The sequence below is a fragment of the Oncorhynchus keta genome, chromosome 32 (genome assembly GCF_023373465.1).
Source record: "Oncorhynchus keta strain PuntledgeMale-10-30-2019 chromosome 32, Oket_V2, whole genome shotgun sequence".
NCBI lineage: Eukaryota > Metazoa > Chordata > Actinopteri > Salmoniformes > Salmonidae > Oncorhynchus > Oncorhynchus keta.
In genome coordinates this window covers 2857531-2879769 of record NC_068452.1, presented here as the reverse complement: position 1 = coordinate 2879769, position 22239 = coordinate 2857531, and the positions used below count along the sequence as shown (strand labels likewise).

General features: G+C 44.2%; 1 protein-coding gene across 49 annotated transcripts in view; it reads right to left on the bottom strand.

Annotated features, from left to right (window-relative positions):
* The window catches only part of LOC118389406 (ubiquitin carboxyl-terminal hydrolase 43-like), a 117166-nt gene that overhangs the window by 66860 nt on the left and 28067 nt on the right, over positions 1–22239 (bottom strand). For all 49 annotated transcript variants that reach the window (XR_008088283.1, XR_008088305.1, XR_008088310.1 and 46 more), the window contains exon 3: positions 747–853. Coding sequence is in view for 1 of the 49 variants with exons in the window: in XM_052490329.1 (XP_052346289.1) it covers positions 747–853 (107 nt within the window). In the remaining 48 variants the exon portion in view is untranslated. The remainder of the gene's footprint in view (positions 1–746; positions 854–22239) is intronic.

The following is a 22239-nucleotide window of genomic DNA, read 5'->3' as shown; positions in this document are numbered from 1 at the left end:
CATCCGTTAAACTGCTCAGTCAATCCATGTGGTATACAGATCAGTGGTTGGTATCACGAATCAACAAGTGGAACATTTCAACAGATTGATCTATGAAGAGGTGGATGGGGAGGAAAGGAGATGGAGAACATCATGACAAGGCTAGCAGAGGGTCACAGCATTTCCATGAGACTGGCTACGCTGGGATCCTGCTGCTGCTTTGTGTGTGTGTGTGTGTGTGTGTGTGTGTGTGTGTGTGTGTGTGTGTGTGTGTGTGTGTGTGTGTGTGTGTGTGTGTGTGTGTGTGTGTGTGTGTGTGTGTGTGTGTGTGTGTGTGTGTGTGTGTGTACACTGCAGACCAGGAGGAAAAGAGCCAAACAAGATACAGACAGAGACTAATCCCAGAAAGTGTTCACAGCTAGCTCAACGTGACCTACTTTAGCAGGCTAGCGGTTCTTATCCACAGGAGGGAAAGTGCATGCTCACCTGTTCTGAATACCTATACTATATATAATGGCATGCTATAGATTCTGGCGAGAAAAGAACTATGCACACAGACATTACAAAAGTCTTGGATGAGAAGATTAGGTGTTTTTGAACTCCATGAAGCCTGGTGTGAGAAATCATGGTGTGAGATATCGTTATTGAATTGCTGCATAACTTAAGTATGCGTTATCACATGACCTGTACTAATTGAATGTGACTCCTCGACCTCTTATCGTCTGTGACTACTAATCTACCTGTATGATTTTGTCTAGGACTCTTACCTGTACTGTGCCTGAAAGTGGTCCTGGACGAAGCTGTGCCGCATCCTAGGCTGATGTGCTGCTGCTGGGCCGGAGACAGGGCTCTCCTCCGCTCCACCCAGCAGGCCCTGGAACAGAGAGAGAGAAAGCGTGAATGACCTGTATATATATATATGTGTGTGTGTGTGTGTGTGTGTGTGTGTGTGTGTGTGTGTGTGTGTGTGTGTGTGTGTGTGTGTGTGTGTGTGTGTGTGTGTGTGTGTGTGTGTGTGTGTGTGTGTGTGTGTGTGTGTGTGTGTGTGTGTGTGTGTGTGTGTGTGTGTGTGTGTGTGAAAACGTCAACACTGAAACTAGAGCTGAACAGCAGCAGGGTAACAAGGTGTATCACAGCAGATGTAAACAGGAGTGCTACAATGGGACAGGGGCTAGATGATGTGATAATGCACGTTAATACACTCTTGTACTTCTTATAGTGTTCAGCTTCGCTGGCGAAGAGAGAGAACGAAAACAGCCAGATCTTACCTCGTGACTGTCATTACATGTGTGTGTGTTTGCATTCCCATGTAATTCACTTTCCTCGGCTTTCCTTGGCTTAGGGGGAGATCGATGAGAGTTGGGTAGAAGGGAGAGCAGTAGGTAGGGAAACACATTAAAGTGAATATACTAAATCTGGGTTGAATCAAAACAAGTCGGTCCGGCTGCCCACTAGGGCTGTAAAGGTTCACCAAACCCGCTGTAAAGGTTCACCAAACCCGCTGTAAAGGTTCACCAAACCCGCTGTAAAGGTTCACCAAACCCGCTGTAAAGGTTCACCAAACCCGCGGTTCGGTGATACGTATTGCAGTTTTGGGGTTCGGTTCAGTTTCAGCACAGCGGGAAAATGAGACACCAACCATAATGGAGTTCATGTTTGTTTACTTAAGAGGTACAAAGTGTTGATATTCCTGATTCCATATATGATCATGATCCATATAATGCAGGGTGACAGCACAATCAGGAATAACAACACTGTATTTTCTTCAATGAAAAAACCTGATTACTCATCCACAACAACACTAAAATAAAGTGCAATATGAGTGAAATCAAATCAAATGTGATTTGTCACATGCACCGAATACAACAGGTGAGGAGGACCTTACAGTGAAATGTTTACTTACAAGCCCTTAACCAACAATGCCATTTCAAGAAAAATACCCCCCAAAAATAAAAAATAAAATAAACAAATATTTAATGAGCATTAGTAAAATAACTAGCTATGCACAGGGGGTACCGGTACAGAGTCAATGTGTGGGGGCACCGGTTAGTCGAGGTGATTGAGGTAATATGTACATGTAGGTAGTTATTAAAGTGACTATGCATAAATAATAACAGAGAGTAGCAGCAGCGTAAAAGAGGGGGGGAAGAAATGCAAATAGTCTTGGTAGCCATTTGATTAGATGTTCAGGAGTCTTATGGGTTTGGGGTAAAGCTGTTTAGATGCCTCTTGGACCTGTCCAGGGACTGCGGTTGAAAATTATCCGGCTGGTTAAACTGGCACTTTTACTGAAATGTTGATTAATGTGCACTGTCCCTGCAAAAATAAAATAAACTCAAACTCAAACCTAGACATGAGCGCTCCGGTACCGCTTGCCATGCAGTAGCAGAGAGAACAGTCTACGACTAGGGTGGCTGGAGTCTGACAATTTTTAGGGCCCTCCTCTGACACCGCCTGGTATAGAGGTCCTGGATGGCAGGAAGCTTGGCCCTGGTGATGTACTGGGCCGTACGCACTACCCTCTGACTGAGATGCAACCAGTCAGCATTTTTTTTTTTTTTTACCTTTATTTAACCAGGCAAGTCAGTTAAGAACAAATTCTTATTTTCAATGACGGCCTGGGAACAATGGGTTAACTGCCTGTTCAGGGGCAGAACGACAGATTTGTACCTTGTCAGCTCAGGGGTTTGAACTTGCAACCTTCCGGTTACTAGTCCAACGCTCTAACCACTAGGCTACCCTGCCGCCCCGGCATACTCTCGATGGTGCAGCTGTAGAACCTTTTGAGGATCTGAGGACCCTTGCCAAATCTTTTCAGTCTCCTGAGGGGGGAATAGGTTTTGTTGTGCCCTCTTCACAACTGTCTTGGTGTGCTTGGACCATGTTACTTTGTTGGTGATGTGAGCGCCAAGGAACTTGAAGTTCTCGACCTGCTCCACTGCAGCACAGTCGATGAATGGGGGCATGTCCTCACTCCTCCTTTTCCTGTAGTCCACAATCATGTTATGTCATCTGCAAACTTAATGATGGTGTTGGAGTGAACAGGGAGTTCAGGAGGGGACTGAGCATGCACCCCTGAGGGGCCCCTGTGTTGAGGATCAGCGTGGCGGATGTGTTTTTACCTACCCTTACCACCTGGGTTCGCCCGTCAGGAAGTCCAGGATCCAGGTGCAAAGGGAGCTGTGGAGTCCAAGGGTCCTTAGCTTAGTGATGAGCTTTGAGGGCACTATAGTGTTGAACGCTGAGCTGTAGCCAATGAATTGCATTCTCACATAGGTGTTCCTTTTGTCCAGGTGATAAAGGGCAGTGTGGAGTGCAATAGAGATTGTATCATCTGTGGATCTGTTGGGGGGGTATTTTACAGACTCAGACAGGGAGAGGTTGAAAATGTGAAGACACTTGCCAGTTGGTCAGCATATGCTCGGAGTTCACGTCCTGGTAATCCATCTGGCCCTGTGGCCTTGGGAATGTTGACCTGTTTAAAGGTCTTACTCACATCGGCTGCAGAGAGTGTGATCACACAGTCGTCCGGAACAGCTGATGCTCTCATGCATGTTTCAGTGTTACTTGCCTCGAAGCGAGCATAGAAGTGATTTAGCTCGTCTCGTTTCACTGGGCAACCCTCGGCTGTGCTTCCCTTTGTAGTCTGTAATAGTTTGCAAGCCCTTCCACATCTGATGAGCATCAGTACGATTTGATCTTAATCCTGTATTGACGCTTTGCCTGTTTGATAGTTCTGATCCTCCAACTGGTGGACCGCGGACCAGATCCAGATATATATATTTTTCTCTCGTTCGGGCATTGACCCCTGGTATCATATAAACACACATAAGGCATGGAAGAATGCTTAGAACTGCAGGAAATTAGCTTTAAATCAGCAAAACAAATCTCTGCCCCATGCTAAGCGTGTAGAACTGCGGGAAATTTGCTTTAAAACGGCTAAATGTTCTCTCCGCCAACAAGAGGGGTGTGAACAGTTTGGGGTCACATGGGTTGCGAGGTGGGGGTTTGTTACTACGCCGATAAATGACATTATCCATCCAGACCTTTACCACCAGGAATTTGTGTAACCGGATCTTCTCAAGTAGTAGTTGAGTACACCTGCTGTAGATGTCCTGCACAACATTGGCCAACTTCGTATTTAGCTTGCTTATATAGAGAAACTGCATTCACCCACAACTATAATTTAGTGAAGTTCTTTGGTAGTTGATGTATTGAGTTCTGTTCAGTGCACAGAGAAATCAAATGAAGGATAGAGTGAACCACTGTGACTCATGGTGCTAGGGGACTGCAGGTAGATACTCTGCAATTACCTGAACAGTGCCTGCTTGATGTAATCAAAGAGCAGCACACTGAGATATTTTCACCAAGAGCTTCTAGACTCAGGTATGTTGTGTTTTGGAGTGCCTTTAAAAAGACAGTCTTAGTCATCATAACCATACTAATCACTTCCTGCTAAGCTGAAGGAGACAGATCCACTGGATTATGGAGCTCATTGAGCTATATGTTTCCATACTGGATATTCATTGATACTCTCAGCCAATGAAAATGATCAAATAGACATTTCAATCAGATGTTTTTGAGGCATATGCTATTTGGGACATGGGGAAATGTGTGTTGTGTGATGACTTTCAGCACGCTCGATAAGATGATTATTGTTGTCTTGTTTGGAGTGTTGTATGAAGCTACATGCTTCCATGCTATTACTCTCTCTGTGAATAGCCTATGAGAGAGGCCTTCAATTAGTTGCTATGCAGAGTAAAAAAATGAAATAGCCTCAGCAAACAAAGAGGTCACAGCCACATATCCAAGCTTTTATGGGGTTACGAATGAGGCGGATTCAATTGCTATTTAACTCATTCAGTTGAAACCTTGTAGAGAACCCTTTGAGAGGTTTTGGGCCATGTGGCCAAAGTCTTGTGTAACCCCATGATAAACTGCATAGTATAGGTAAGTTTATACTGACTGGACATGGGGCCAAAGTCTTGTGTAACCCCATGATAAACTGCATAATATAGGTAAGTTTATACTGACTGGACATGGGGCCAAAGTCTTGTGTAACCCCATGATAAACTGCAAAATATTGGTAAACCTATACTGACTGGACATGGGGCCAAAGTATTGTGTAACCCCATGATAAACTGCAAAATATTGGTAAGTTTATACTGACTGGACATGGGGCCAAAGTCTTGTGTAATCCCATGATACACTACATAGTATAGGTAAATTTATACTGACTGGACATGTGGCCAAAGTCTTGTGTAACCCCATGATACACTACATAATATAGGTAAGTTTATACTGACTGGACATGTGGCCAAAGTCTTGTGTAACCCCATGATACACTACATAGTATAGGTACATTTATACTGACTGGACATGTGGCCAAAGTCTTGTGTAACCCCATGATAAACTGCATAATATAGGTAAGTTTATACTGACTGGACATGTGGCCAAAGTCTTGTGTAATCCCATGATACACTACATAGTATAGGTACATTTATACTGACTGGCAAAGGAGCCAATGTCTTGTGTAACCCTGATACACTACATAGTATAGGTACATTTATACTGACTGGCAAAGGAGCCAATGTCTTGTGTAATCCCATGATACACTACATAGTATAGGTACATTTATACTGACTGGACATGTGGCCAAAGTCTTGTGTAACCCCATGATAAACTGCATAATATAGGTAAGTTTATACTGACTGGACATGTGGCCAAAGTCTTGTGTAACCCCATGATACACTACATAGTATAGGTACATTTATACTGACTGGACATGGGGCCAAAGTATTGTGTAACCCCATGATAAACTGCAAAATATTGGTAAGTTTATACTGACTGGACATGGGGCCAAAGTCTTGTGTAATCCCATGATACACTACATAGTATAGGTAAATTTATACTGACTGGACATGTGGCCAAAGTCTTGTGTAACCCCATGATACACTACATAGTATAGGTACATTTATACTGACTGGCAAAGGAGCCAATGTCTTGTGTAATCCCATGATACACTACATAGTATAGGTACATTTACAGTGCCTTGCGAAAGTATTCGGCCCCCTTGAACTTTGCGACCTTTTGCCACATTTCAGGCTTCAAACATAAAGATATAAAACTGTATTTTTTTGTGAAGAATCAACAACAAGTGGGACACAATCATGATGTGGAACGACATTTATTGGATATTTCAAACTTTTTTAACAAATCAAAAACTGAAAAATTGGGCGTGCAAAATTATTCAGCCCCCTTAAGTTAATACTTTGTAGCGCCACCTTTTGCTGTGATTACAGTTGTAAGTCACTTGGGGTATGTCTCTATCAGTTTTGCACATAGAGAGACTGACATTTTTTCCCATTCCTCCTTGCAAAACAGCTCCAGCTCAGTGAGGTTGGATGGAGAGCATTTGTGAACAGCAGTTTTCAGTTCTTTCCACACGCTGAAAGTTTAGAGGGACGGCCAGGTCTTGGTAGATTTGCAGTGGTCTGATACTCCTTCCATTTCAATATTATCGCTTGCACAGTGCTCCTTGGGATGTTTAAAGCTTGGGAAATCTTTTTGTATCCAAATCCGGCTTTAAACTTCTTCACAACAGTATCTCGGACCTGCCTGGTGTGTTCCTTGTTCTTCATGATGCTCTCTGCGCTTTTAACGGACCTCTGAGACTATCACAGTGCAGGTGCATTTATGTGGAGACTTGATTACACACAGGTGGATTGTATTTATCATCATTAGTCATTTAGGTCAACATTGGATCATTCAGAGATCCTCACTGAACTTCTGGAGAGAGTTTGCTGCACTGAAAGTAAAGGGGCTGAATAATTTTGCACGCCCAATTTTTCAGTTTTTGATTTGTTAAAAAAGTTTGAAATATCCAATAAATGTCGTTCCACTTCATGATTGTGTCCCACTTGTTGTTGATTCTTCACCAAAAAATACAGTTTTATATCTTTGTTTGAAGCCTGAAATGTGGCAAAAGGTTGCAAAGTTCAAGGGGGCCGAATACTTTCGCAAGGCACTGTATACTGACTGGCCATGGAGCCAAAGTCTTGTGTAACCCCATGACACACTACATATAGGTACATTTATACTGACTGTTTTCAGTGAGAACAGTACAGTTGATGGTAAAGAAATAGAGCAATAGGATGATGGAGCTATTTGAGTTGCTCTGCCCCAAAACATCACTTTAGTAGTTTCTGACCTGGATGGTAATGGACAGTTTAGATTCCCTGCGTGAGGTCGTGAGATTGAAAATGAATTCATTGTCACCTGGGGACCAGAGCTAAGGGTCGGAGGCGATTTTGAAGTCGACATCAATTTCCGTTTTTGGGGTGAAAGTTCCGCCCTGAAGTTTGTGCCTGTCTAAAAATCTCTAATTACCTCAAACTAATTTAGGACACATTTAGAGCAAGGTCACATACACACATACAATATCAATATCTTATGGTGTGATTATTCTATCAACATGTGTATCAATAAAACATACTGTAAGTACTGTACAACCAAGATTGACAACATAACCCTGGAGAATATCTGTCAGCTTTGTTTCATCAACATCTGTGATGTCATCAATTATTTGACACACTTCTGTGTCAACGGCAAAAGGCCTAACTGTTATTTATACCTCTCCTCCCCTCTTCGTATCCTAAATGTGTCACCATGTTCTTAAAAAAAGGTACGAAAGTCCATTATGCTTCCTGTGAAGAAGATGTGTGTGGTACACTTTCCTAGCCTCCCCAAAGGCAGGACAATCTCATCGTGCCACTAGAAACACTCTCTTCAGAAGAGCACTCACCTACATTGGGAATAGCAGCAGTAGAGTGTGTGATGCATCTACAGTAAGTGTTCATGAGGACGTGTTAAAGAGTCTCAATAGGTTTGAGTCAGACTCATAATGGCCGTGCTTTCTTCTGACAAACTACATCATAACAACATTTTGCAAGATCTAAGGACGATGATACGAAAATTTGAAATAGGCTTACGTGTTGTTACATTATGAAGGTGAGGAGCAAAACTATGACAACATTTTACAACAACCATTACAAATAGTTGGATAATAGCCTCCATTATAGCTTGTCATCCAATATTTTTTTTTAAACACACAAAAAAACATTATGATGCACAGCAAACTTCAGACTATTTAGTAATAATATTGTTTTGTCTCTTATTAAGTCTTTTCAACCAAGAAGCTATTCCGCTGATAATGATGAGCCAAATGAACAAGATGTCTCTTTCAAGCTGTCGAATCCCCAAAGCAATTTTTTCCTTCGCTAACACAATTAAAGATTAAATACAGACATGGCTGGCCTGAGACGTGCTGGGGAATAATGGTTTATTGGAGCTATTAGCGCGAGAGAGAGAGAGCGAAAGCACTAGAAAATATTACATCTAGGGATTCTGAAAATCCTACAACACAGTGCAGAAGGTGCGCCATTAGAGAGGTGAATTTCAGTCTCTTGGTTGTGTCCTGTTAGCAGAGTTGTGTTCCCGGTAAGGTTGGAAGCTGACACAGATAGGTACAGCGCTCTGGTCAGCTAACTCAAATGTGATCTTCCTTTCAGTTAAAATGTGGACAAAAACACAGGAAATGCTAATAGGTGACCGAGACCAATACCTTGAGTAGATGAAAGAATCAACTCAACTACAGCCAGAGACAGAACTAAACCATAGTCAGAGATAGTATAGTATATTAGCATAGTACAGAATCCTCAGCTAAGTAGCCTGGTCCCAGTCCTTACACAAATCACCATGGAAACATTGGGTTCCTTTCCCATCAAAATGTGGACTGAGGAGGACGTTTTTCATTAAACACAGCATCTCCTTGGAAATTAGTTGTGAGTTTAAAACCACGAAGCACAAACTCTCCCTGCAGCAATTCATCTTCATAAAATAACTCAACATGCCTTTTAACAGTTACATATTGCAGAGTTGTGTTTATTCTATTTTCCTGATAGAGAGGAAGGGAAGCTAGTGGGCTTAACCTGGGTTGTATTGCTTAGGCACCTTATGGGGAAAAACAGACAAACAGGGAGGAACTGGCTGATCTTGATCTCGTAAAATAAGAAGTGCATGTTTTACTTTTCCAGAATGTGTTATTTTAAGAGGTGCATAGTTTCGCAACTCTGCACTACGGAATGTGCTTTTAGCAATCCAATTGTTTATCATGCCACTAACAGGTTAAGGTAATACATAAGGCTTATATAAGGGGATAGACTGTCCTGTCCTCTCTGTTGAGAGTGAGTGGCTGATAAAGAGAGTCTCCGGGTGGCCGCTGCAGTAGTAGCAGTAAGAGTGTATATTGGGGAATACCAGCGAAGGCTCGGGCTACTTAATTCTCTATTCATAACAAATCCAAAGCCCGGTGGGCTTCGCTGCTCACTAGAGAAGGCACCTTCCCCACAAGTAGGTCAACAGGCACTTAGCTGGACCTTAGAACAAACAACAGATGCCTCCATTCAACTGTGATTTCTCTAAAAGTGGGTGTGTGCGTGCACTAACATTTTCATATATCTGGGAACCAGTGATGAATAAATACCCCTACAGTATTTTTCTTTGCTCTGCCATTGTCTGCCAAGGCAGGTGGGCCTGCCAAAAATACATGCGAAGCAGGAGTTAGCGTAACATGAGAGATGCTAATATGCAAAAAGAGCTAAAATGTTAAATTGTGTAATCTAAAAGTGCTGAACGCTAACAGCTAACAGATCCATTTTCTGGGCCCACTGTAGCTCAGAGGAGAAAATTAGCACTGGCATCCAAACCCTTCCAGGATATTTACAGTGCCTTGCAAAAGTATTCATCCCCCTGAGTGTTTTTCTTATTTTGTTGCATCACAACCTGTAATTGCATGTAATGGACATACACAAAATAGTCCAAATTGGTGAAAAATGACTTGTTTAAAAAAATAGGGGAAAAAAAAACGGAAAAGTGGTGTGTGCATATGTATTCACCCCTTTGCTAGGAAGCCCCTAAATAAATCTGGTGCAAACAATTACTTTCATAAGTCACATAATTAGTTAAATAAAGTCCACCTGTGTGCAATCTGTGTCACATGATATGACACATGATCTCAGTATATATACACACCTGTTCTGAAAGAACCCAGAATCTGCAACACCGCTAAGCAAGGGGCACCACCAAGCAAGCGGCACCATGAAGACCAAGGAGCTCTCCAAACAGGTCAGGGACAAGGTTGTGGGGAAGTACAGATCAGGGTTGGGTTCTAAAAAAAATATCAGAAACTTTGAACATCCCACAGAGCACCATTAAATCCATTATTAAAAAATTGAAAGAATATGGCACCACAATAAACCTGCCAAGAGAGGGACGCCACCAAAACTCACAGACCAGGCAAGGAGGGCATTAATCAGAGAGGCAACAAAGAGACCAAAGAAAACCCTGAAGGAGCAGCAAAGTTCCACAGAGGAGATTGGAATATCTGTCCATAGGACTACTGTAAGTTATACACTCCACAGAGCTGGGCTTTACGGAATAAGTGGCCAGAAAAAAGCCATTGCTTAAAGAAAAAAATAAGCTACACGTTTGGTGTTTGCCAAAAGGCATGTGGGAGACTCCCCAAACATATGGAAGAAGGTACTCTGGTCAGATGAAACTAAAATTGAGCTTTTTGGCCATAAGGAAAACACAATGTCTGGCGCAAACCCAACACCTCCAATCACCCCGAGAATACCATCCCCACAGTGAAGCATGGTGGTGGCAGCATCATGCTGTGGGTATGTTTTTCATTGGCAGGGACAGAGAAACTGGTCAGAATTTAAGGAATGATAGATGGCACTAAATACAGGGAAATTCTTGTGGGAAACCTGTTTCAGCAGGACATCCTTCAAGCAGGACAATGACCCAAAGCATACTGCTAAAGCAACACTTGAGTGGTTTATTGGGAAACATTTAAATATCTTGGAATGGCCTAGTCAAAGCCCAGACCTCAATCCAATTGAGAATATGTGGTATGACTTAAAGATTGCTGTACACCAGCGGAACCCATCCAACTTGAAGGAGCTGGAGCAGTTTTGTCTTGAAGAATGGGCAGAAATCCCAGTGGCTAGATGTGTCAAGCTTATAGAGACATATCCCAAGGGACTTGCAGCTGTAATTTCTGCAAAAGGTGGCTCTACAAAGTATTGACTTTGAATAGTTATGCACGCTCAAGTCTTCTGTTTTTTTGTTTTATTTCTTGTTTGTTTCACAATAAAAAATATTTTCCATCTTCAAAGTGTTGTGTAAATCAAATGATTCAAACTCCCCAAAAATATTTTTTAATTCCAGGTTGTAAAGCAACAAAATAGCAAAAAAGGGGGGTGAATACTTTTGCAAGCTACTGTAATTGATTTCCAGATTTAAATGATTGGAGCAGAGCAAGATTTCAGACGTTATTCCACAGCTAAAACAGATATACAGGACATACTGGCTACGTGAATATTGTATCGAAGTCAAGGGGAATCTATTCCCAAGCAGACAGAAAGTGAGATGTGTATTTGAAAAGGTTATTATATACACTGATAGCTTGCGGAATGCCTTATCCCTAAAATCAGGTGAGAAATTAAACTTACAAAGCTTAAGACATGGGAAGTCAAGTGATCATGTGTAGCTGTTTACATACCATCAGTGTCAGAGGCTGGCACTAAGACAGCATTGAATGAGCTGTATTCCGCCATAAGCAAAAACGCTCACCCAGAGGAGGCGGTCCTAGTGGCCGGGGAGTTTAATGCAGGGAAACTTAAATCTGTTTTACCAAATTTCAATCAGCATGTTAAATGTTCAACCAGAGGGAAAAGAACTCTGCACCACCTTTACTCCACACAGAGATGTATACAAAGCTCTCCCTCGCCCTCCATTTGGCAAATCTGACCGTAATTCTATGCTCCTCATTCCTGCTTACAAACAAAAATGAAAGCAGGAAGCACCAGTGACTCTGTCTATAAAAAAGTGGTCAGATGAAACATATGATAAACTACAGGACTGTTTTGCTTGCACAGACTGGAATATGTTCCGAGATTCTTCCGATGGCATTGAGGAGTACACCACATCAGTCACTGGCTTCATCAATAAGTGCATTGATGACGTCGTCCCCACAGTTACTGTACATACATTCCTCAACCAGAAACAATGGATTACAGGCAACATACGCACTGAGCTAAAGGCTAGAGCTGCCGCTTTCAAGGAGCGGGACTCTAACGCAGAAGCTTATAAGAAATCCCGCTATGCCCTCCGACGAACCATCAAACAAGCAAAGCGTCAACACAGGACTAAGATCGAATCGTACTACACCGGCTCTGATGCTCGTCGGATGTGGCAGAGCTTGCAAACCATTACAGACTACAAATGGAAGCACAGCTGACAGTTGCCCAGTGACACAAGCCTACCAGACGAGTTCAACTACGTCTATGCTCGCTTCGAGGCAAATAACACTGAAACATGCATTATAGCAGCAGCTGTTCTGGAAGACTGTGTGGTCATGTTCTCAGCCGGTGTGAGTAAGACCTTTAAACAGGTCAACATCCACAAGGCCGCAGGGCCAGACGGATTATCAGGACGTGTACTTTCTTACCTGACATTTTTAACCTCTCCCTGTCCGAATCTGTAATACCAACATGTTTTAAGCAGACCACCATAATGGCTGTGCCCAATAATACTAAGGTATCCTGCCTCCTGCCTATCCTGACTACCAACCCATAGCACTCATAGCACTCATGCCTGTAGCCAGACTGCAGTCATGGCTCACATCAACACCATTATCCCAGAACCCCTAGACCCGACTCCAATTTGCATAACGCCCAACAGATCCACTGATGATGCAATCTCTATTGTACACTGCCCTTTCCCACCTGGACAAAAGAAACACCTATGTGAGAATGCTATTAATTGACTACAGCTCAGCGTTCAACACCATAGTGCCCTCAAAGCTAATCAATAAGGACCCTGGGACTACACACCTCCCTCTGCAACTGGATCCTGGACTTCCTGACAGGCCGCCCCCAGGTGGTAAGGGTAGGTAACAACACATCCACGACGCTGATCCTCAGGGGTGCGTGCTCAGTACCCTTCTGAACTCCCTGTTCACTCATGACTGCACGGCCAAGCACGACTCCAACACCATCTTTAAGTCCCTGCCTGGTATGGCAACTGCTCGGCCTCCGACCGCAAGGCACTACAGAGGGTAGTGCGTACGGCCCAGTACATCACCAGGGCCAAGCTTCCTGCCATCCAGGACCTCTATACCAGGAAGGCCCTAAAAATGGTCCAAGACTCCAACCACCCTAGCCATAGACTGTTCTCTCTGGTACCGCACGGCAAGCGGTACCGGAGCACAAAGTCTAGGTCCAAGAGGTTTCTAAACAGCTTCTACCCTCAAGCCATAAGACTCCTGAACTCCTAATCAAATGGCTACCCAGACTATTTGCACATTTGATTTGATGATCATGCACTGTGTACATCCATCCATTTTGTGTATTCCTAGGCAGTTACATAAACAATGGATTTGTATTTTTTTATTGGTTTCTCACCATGCTTGCACTGAACATTTCTGCCCTGGAGCATGTATTGAACACAGAAATAAAAATAACCTATGCCTTTTCTTCCTCAGAAGATGTTGTACCCAGGATCCTTTTCTGCTGTTGCTTTTGCCATGAAAGGTGTGACGTCAAACAGACACATATCACTGCAATCAGCAGAACTAAGGCAGCGTCGCAGGGAGGCACACACAAGGGTATACTCATGGGTATTGGGTATCAGAACATCACATTTCTGCACATGCACGACCCGTAGCCTCAAGGACTGATTCCCAAATGGCACTCTATTACCATATTATATTGTTTCCTACTCTATTCCCATATTATATTGTTTCCTACTCTATTCCCATATTATATTGTTTCCTACTCTATTACCATATTATATTGTTTCCTACTCTATTCCCATATTATATTGTTTCCTACTCTATTACCATATTATATTGTTTCCTACTCTATTCCCATATTATATTGTTTCCTACTCTATTCCCATATTATATTGTTTCCTACTCTATTACCATATTATATTGTTTCCTACTCTATTACCATATTATATTGTTTCCTACTCTATTCCCATATTATATTGTTTCCTACTCTATTCCCATATTATATTGTTTCCTACTCTATTCCCATATTATATTGTTTCCTACTCTATTACCATATTATATTGTTTCCTACTCTATTCCCATATTATATTGTTTCCTACTCTATTCCCATATTATATTGTTTCCTACTCTATTCCCATATTATATTGTTTCCTACTCTATTCCCATATTATATTGTTTCCTACTCTATTACCATATTATATTGTTTCCTACTCTATTCCCATATTATATTGTTTCCTACTCTATTACCATATTATATTGTTTCCTACTCTATTCCCATATTATATTGTTTCCTACTCTATTACCATATTATATTGTTTCCTACTCTATTCCCATATTATATTGTTTCCTACTCTATTCCCATATTATATTGTTTCCTACTCTATTACCATATTATATTGTTTCCTACTCTATTACCATATTATATTGTTTCCTACTCTATTCCCATATTATATTGTTTCCTACTCTATTACCATATTATATTGTTTCCTACTCTATTCCCATATTATATTGTTTCCTACTCTATTACCATATTATATTGTTTCCTACTATTCATATTATATTGTTTCTACCTATTATTATATTGTTTCCTACTCTATTACCATATTATATTGTTTCCTACTCTATTACCATATTATATTGTTTCCTTTATTCCCATATTATATTGTTTGCTACTCTATTCCTATAGTATATTGTTTCCTACTCTATTACCATATTATATTGTTTCCTACTCTATTCCCATATTATATTGTTTCCTACTCTATTACCATATTATATTGTTTCCTACTCTATTACCATATTATATTGTTTCTTACGGGCCCTGGTCAACAGTATTCCCATTACAAAGGGAATAGGTTCTCATTTGAGACGAAGCCAAGGACTCTTCCGTAACAGGGCGGTCCGGTCCTCTCATGCGGACTGAAACAGTTCAATAAGTCACAGCCATGTCTGCTTCGTGTCTGTCTTGACAGTGTGATGATGTCATCAGAGGACACACATATATCAATAGGAGTCTTTAATAAGTCCCAGACAGATGTTTCCTACGTGTCTGTCTTTGTTCGACATGCCGGAGGATATACTCACGTGTGGCTGTGTTTTTGACACAGACATTGCGTGATCCCGCTCATCTAGTTGGAGACATGAATACAAGCTGGATGGACGATGATCATCGTCACTTCTGGTTTCGGCTCAATGTAAAAATGCAGTTGAAGAGTGAGTCTCTTATACGAAGCAGCGAAATAATGACATCTTCTCACGATGCCGAGCAACTGCCCCAAAAAACTGGACCGCTCACTTTTTCGTAAACGAGGCCGTGTATGCCAGCTGTAGGGCTAGGCAGGGCTAGGCAGGGAGGGGACTACCGTTGAGTTTAGCCCAAAAATAGAGCTCTGCTGGTGGGGAGGCAAGCCGTTGTCCTCCCCTGCCAGGACCCACGGACCTAGCTCACCTTCTGCCGGAGTATGAGTGTCACGGTTTTCATATGGTGAAGGAGAGTCGGACCAAACTGCAGCGTGTCGATTGCGATCCATGTTTATTTAAACAAACATAAACACGACTAAACACGAACACTACAAAACAATAAACGAAACGAAAACCGAAAACAGCCTATACTTGTGTCAACTAACATCGAACAAGGACATCAAGACACTCGGGACAATCACCCACAATAAAACCAAAGAATATGGCTGCCTAAATATGGTTCCCAATCAGAGACAACGATAAACACCTGCCTCTGATTGAGAACCACTTCAGACAGCCATAGACTTTTCTAGAACACCCCACTAAGCTACAATCCCACTAAGCTACACACCACAATACAAAAACCCATTTCACACCCTGGCCTTGACCAAATACATGAAGAAAACACAAAATACTTTGACCAGGGCGTGACAGAACCCCCCTCCCTAAGGTGCGGACTCCCGAACGCACCTCAAATCAATAGGGAGGGTCCGGGTGGGCGTCTGTCCATGGTGGCGGCTCCGGCGCGGGACGTGGACCCCACTCAGTAAATGTCTTAGTCCCCTCTCCTTGCGTCCCTAGATAGTCCACCCTCGCCGCCAACCATGGCCTAGTATTCCTCACCCAGAACCCCACTAGACTGAGGAGCAGATCGGGACTGAGGTGAAGCTCGGGACTGAGGGGAAGCTCGGGACTGAGGGGAAGCTCGGGACTGAGGGGAAGCTCGGGACTGAGGGGAAGCTCGGGACTGAGGGGAAGCTCAGGAGTGAAAGGAAGCTCGGGAGTGAAAGGAAGCTCAGGAGTGAAAGGAAGCTCAGGAGTGAGAGGAAGCTCAGGCAGGTTGATGAATCCACCAGATCCTGGCTGACTGGCAGATCCTGGCTGACTGGCGGATCCTGGCTGACTGGCAGATCCCGGCTGACTGGCAGTTCTGGCAGATCCCAGCTGACTGGCAGATCTGGAAGAGTCTGGCTGACTGGCAGATCTGGAAGAGCCTGGTTGACTGGCAGATCTGGAAGATTCTGGCTGACTGGCAGATCTGGAAGAATCTGGCTGACTGGCAGATCTGGAAGAATCTGGCTGCTCCTTGCAGACTGGCAGCTCCTTGCAGACTGGCAAGCTCCTTGCAGACTGGCAGCTCCTTACAGACTGGCAGCTCCTTACAGACTGGCAGCTCTGGCTGCTTCATGCAGACTGACAGCTCTGGCTGCTTCATGCAGACTGACAGCTCTGACTGCTCCATGCAGACTGGCAGCTCTGACTGCTCCATGCAGGCTGGCAGCTCTGACTGCTCCATGCAGACTGGCAGCTCCTTGCAGACTGGCAGCTCCTTGCAGACTGACAGCTCTGGCTGCTTCATGCAGACTGACAGCTCTGGCTGCTTCATGCAGACTGACAGCTCTGGCTGCTTCATGCAGACTAACAGCTCTGGCTGCTCCATGCAGACTGACAGCTCTGACTGCTGCATGCAGGTTGGCAGCTCTGACTGCGCTGAACAGACAGGAGACTCCGGTAGCGCAGGAGAGGAGAAAGGCTCCGACAGCGCTGGAGAGGCGGGAGACTCCGACAGCGCAGGAGAGGCGAGGCGCACTGTAGGCCTGATGCGTGGTGCTGGCACTGGTGGTACTGGGCCGAGGACACGCACAGGAAGCCTGGTGCGGGGAGCTGCTACCGGAGGGCTGGGGTGTGGAGGTGGTACTGGATAGACCGGACCATGCAGGCGCACTGGAGCTCTTGAGCACCGAGCCTGGCCAACCTTATCTGGTTGAATACTCTCGGTCGCCCTGCCAGTGCGGCGAGGTGGAATAGCCCGCACTGGGCTATGTAGGCGAACCGGAGACACTGAGCGCAAGGCTGGTGCCATGTAAGCCGGCCCAAGGAGACGCACTGGGGACCAGATGCGTAGAGCCGGCTTCATGGCATTTGGCTCGACGCTCAATCTAGCCCGGCCGATACACGGAGCTGGAATATACCGCACGGGGCTATGCACCCCCACTGGGGACACCGTGCGCACCACTGCATAACACGATGCCTGCCCGGTCTCTCTAGCCCCCGGTAAGCACAGGGAGTTTGCGCAGGTCTCCTACCTGGCGTAGCCATACTCCCTGTAAGCCCCCCCCCCCAAGACATTTTTGGGGCTGATTCCCGGGCTTCCATCCACGTCGCCGTGCTGCCTCCTCATACCAGCGCCTTTCCGCTTTAGCCGCCTCTAGTTCCTCCTTGGGGCGGCGATATTCCCCTGGTTTAGCCCAGGGTCCTCTCCCGTCGAGGATTTCCTCCCATGTCCAGAAATCCTTATTGCGCTTCTCCTCTTTGGGCTGCTCCTGCCTGTTGACACGCTGCTTGGTCCTGTGGTGGATGATTCTGTCACGGTTTTCATATGTTGAAGGAGAGTCGGACCAAACTGCAGCGTGTCGATTGCGATCCATGTTTATTTAAACAAACATAAACACGACTAAACACGAACACTACAAAACAATAAACTAAACGAAAACCGAAAACAGCCTATACTTGTGTCAACTAACATCGAACAAGGACATCAAGACACTCAGGACAATCACCCACAATACAACCAAAGAATATGGCTGCCTAAATATGGTTCCCAATATGGTTCCCAATCATCATCAACGATAAACTCCTGCCTCTGATTGAGAACCACTTCAGACAGCCATAGACTTTCCTAGAACACCCCACTAAGCTACACACCACAATACAAAAACCCATGTCACACCCTGGCCTGACCAAATACATGAAGAAAACACAAAATACTTTGACCAGGGCGTGACAATGAGAGACGTTGCGAGGTGTTGCTCACTGTACTACCACATGCTCAGTGCTGACCCTGATGAAGACAGCTGAGCTCCTAGAGTGTGCGGCTCCCTTTTATTTTCCAGTGCTGACCTAAAAACACACACTGTTCCTGGGCTGTTGCATCCTGGGCCGTACTCTCCCTCCTGTCTGGGACTCTCTATAACAGATTGAGGTACTTCTGTATAGTAGGAGCCCAAGCTCTCTGGGGTCCCTGAAGCTAGCCTGTGACTATACCGCTGGGTATGCAGAGGTAACCTTACAGGTCCCAAAGCAAACAGGTTCTGTTTGTCCTAACAGGGCTCCTGTACGATTTACTCACACTCATAACAGTCACAGTGTGAGTCAGAATTGATTCTGTTCAGGTCCTGTGATATCTGAGAGAAACAGACAGAAGCAGCAGCTCACATAGGACTCTGCATGGTCCTGTGCTCTGTGATCCATGTAGTGGCAGAGACATCCCTGGTTGCTTCTTCTGAGGTTTTCATAATGCGGCAGCCAGAACATAGAAACACATGTTGTTTTCCTACCCCTGTTTCACGGTGTACCGCAGTGTGTGTGTGTGTGTGTGTGTGCACTTATGCACCACGGTGTGTGCGCATAGCCACAGGGAGATGTTTGGAGTTGGGGGTGCTGGGTAGAGGTTGAGCAGAGGTGTTTTTAGGATTTCCACACATAGGGGGGGAAAAACTGCATTTCATGCAACTCTACTTCATTTACATGATAGATGACATTAGCAAAATAATTTTTAATACTACACAAATGGCCGAAATGAGTGGCTACTCTGACAGTGAGAATATATTCTTCCTAATATTGTACATGCTGTGTGTTTTTACATTTGCCTGGGCTATTGTTTGAGTTCAAGACCAGGTCATTTTTATTGCAGCCACACTGACTCACCCAATGATGAAGATGAAGATGGCCCATGCTCTCGTGCCGTTAGCCTACCACAAAATGATAAAGCTACTTTGAAAAACAGTGCCGTAAACTCTGAATCGCTCAGAAGTTGTTGAAATCATTTGTTAGCTTCTACAGACAGATGAGTCTTAGTATGAGTCCTGGCTGCCAGTCTTGACTTGAATCGGAACTGCCACCTATGGATTATATATCTACAGTTGATTGCAGCTGTCAGTTAACCTTCTGCAAATGTCAAAATACAATTGTGAGAAAAACATACAGGAAAGCTGATGCCTACACTGTATTTCTAATCAATTTTATGTTATTTTAATGGACAAAAAAAGTGTTTTTCTTTCAAAAACAAGGACATTTCTAAGTGACCCCAAACTTTTGAGCTTTGTGATATGATATCGTGAGGTCCCTGGCAAACCCAGCCCTAAAATATGCTAAAGATGTTCGAACGCAAAGTCAGCAACTGTGTTTTTGTACACGACCGAATCCACAGTGAATCTTCAGTCAACGTTTAAACTGCATTAGACTAATAACCACTAAATGTAAAACACAGTCATCACCACAGTCATAAAACCAGAGTCCTGGGGCCAGTGATTACTTCCGAGACCCAGATTATTGATCATTTCACAACATATTTTTTTTAATCAAATGTAGGACGAGAGCTTAATCACATTGGGACAACGTGCCTGAATTTCGGTATTTTCTGTGTATTTCATTTGCTTCTACATCAGACTCTGAAGGGGTTAGCAAAATCACTTGTGCTTCCTACCACTTATAGTGGTTCTGACTAATTTCAGCAGGAATCAAACCAGTCTCTGAGCCAGTGATCATTTCAAAACAAAAGTTGAATCAATAGTTGGACTCTTGAGCTTAACAATACCACCTGTGCTTCCTATAGTGTCTCTGGGTCAATGCCAGCAGCTCCAGAAGCCCAACTGTCAGCCATAGATCTGAGCTGAATCTTAATACCCACTGGGCACAGATTCCACGATGGTTCAACATAATTTCACTGAAATGTGGAAACAACGTTGATTCCACCAGTGTGTGCCCAGTGGGTAGCGACATGCTCTGTGGCAAAGAATCCAGAGTGGCTCCATTCATGGATGTAGTAGAGAGATAAGGAAAGAGGCATTGACAGAACAGAATTTGGTCCCCTGTGATGGTTTCAGTTCTTGGATCTTTTTCCTCCCTCACACACACTGAATGGGATGTGAGTGTGCGAACTATATGGAGTCTCAAAAGACTGTGTGTGTGTGTGTGTGTGTGTGTGTGTGTGTGTGTGTGTGTGTGTGTGTGTGTGTGTGTGTGTGTGTGTGTGTGTGTGTGTGTGTGTGTGTGTGTGTGTGTGTGTGTGTGTGTGTGTGTGTGTGTGTGTGTGTGTGTGTGTGTGTGTGTGTGTGTACAAAAACTTTCTTTGGATATGTTCCACAGACACCCCACAGAAGCACATGCTGTAAGCCGGCAGCTCAGCGGTTCTCTGTGCTGTACGAGATGACATCTGTCCCGCTGCGCGTGCGGATGAGACAAGCCAATATTGACACAGCCGGCTGTTTTCACGTTTACAGAAGAGCCCCACCGCCTCCTGTCGTTCTTTTCCAGAGTTTGGACGGCGTGAGCGGATTCAGATGGAAGGCGTAGCGCAACCGTGTCATCAGCACGCTCTGAAGCTTCATAGACAGGGAAGGAAAGTAATGGGTCTAGCAGGGTTGAGGTCAATTCCAATTGAAGTAAGTCAATTCATGAGGTAAACTGAAATTCTAATTACAATTATTATTTTCCTCATTGACATGAATTCCGTTTACTTCCTGAATTGAAATGGAGTTGACCCCCAACCCCTGGTCTCTATCCAGGTCCCTGGTGTGTTCTTCCCTCACCTAACAACCCAACTTTGTTTCCAACTTTCTGTCCCAACTTCATGTTCTGTTCCGGTTAAGGGGGGATTAAGAACTCAACAGAGCGGACAGGGCGGCATGGCAGCATGGATGGCAGGAGTTGAAAAGAAAGGGAAGAGGTCAGCAGGAACAGAGATGGGGGGGGCAAGGAAAGAGGGAGGGGGTCTGAAATGCTTGCCCTGCAGTAAAGGGGCTGACTCGCTCCTATTCTTTTAGCCGCGGAGAGCTGCTGCTAATTCGGGTCTATTCAGTGCAGGATTACGGTAATGTGGCCGTCTGGATGATGAAAGGGGAAACGAAAGGCATTCTATACCCTTTCCTCCCTCCCTTACTCCCTCCCTTACTCCCTCCCTCACTCCCTCCCTCCCTTACTCCGTCTGTCCTCATACTTGTAGACCATCCATCCCTGTCTCTCTGCTTCTGTCCCCCCTCTCTATCAGTTATGACAACATTGCCCACTCTATGTCACCCCTCTCTATCAGTTATGACAGCATTGCCCACTCTATGTCACCTCTCTATCAGTTATGACAGCATTGCCCACTCTATGTCATCTCTCTATCAGTTATGACAGCATTGCCCACTCTATGTCATCTCTCTATCAGTTATGACAGCATTGCCCACTCTATGTCACCTCTCTATCAGTTATGACAGCATTGCCCACTCTATGTCACCTCTCTATCAGTTATGACAGCATTGCCCACTCTATGTCACCTCTCTATCAGTTATGACAGCATTGCCCACTCTATGTCACCTCTCTATCAGTTATGACAGCATTGCCCACTCTGTCACCTCTCTCTATCTGTCCAGACACTAGATGAAGGTCACCACTATATTCCTATTAGAAGAATACATATCAACTGTTGAAGTAGAGAGCAGTAAATATATGTAATGGGTTTCTCTCTTCACTGTTGGTTATTATACCATCAGACACAGACAGAGAGGCCACTCCTTTCCAATTTGGCCATAACAGGCCCACTGAGTACATATAGGCAAACAGGGGCCTAAAAACTAGAGCAGGGACAATACCAGTATACTCGTCAGTATCGTGGCAAGGAA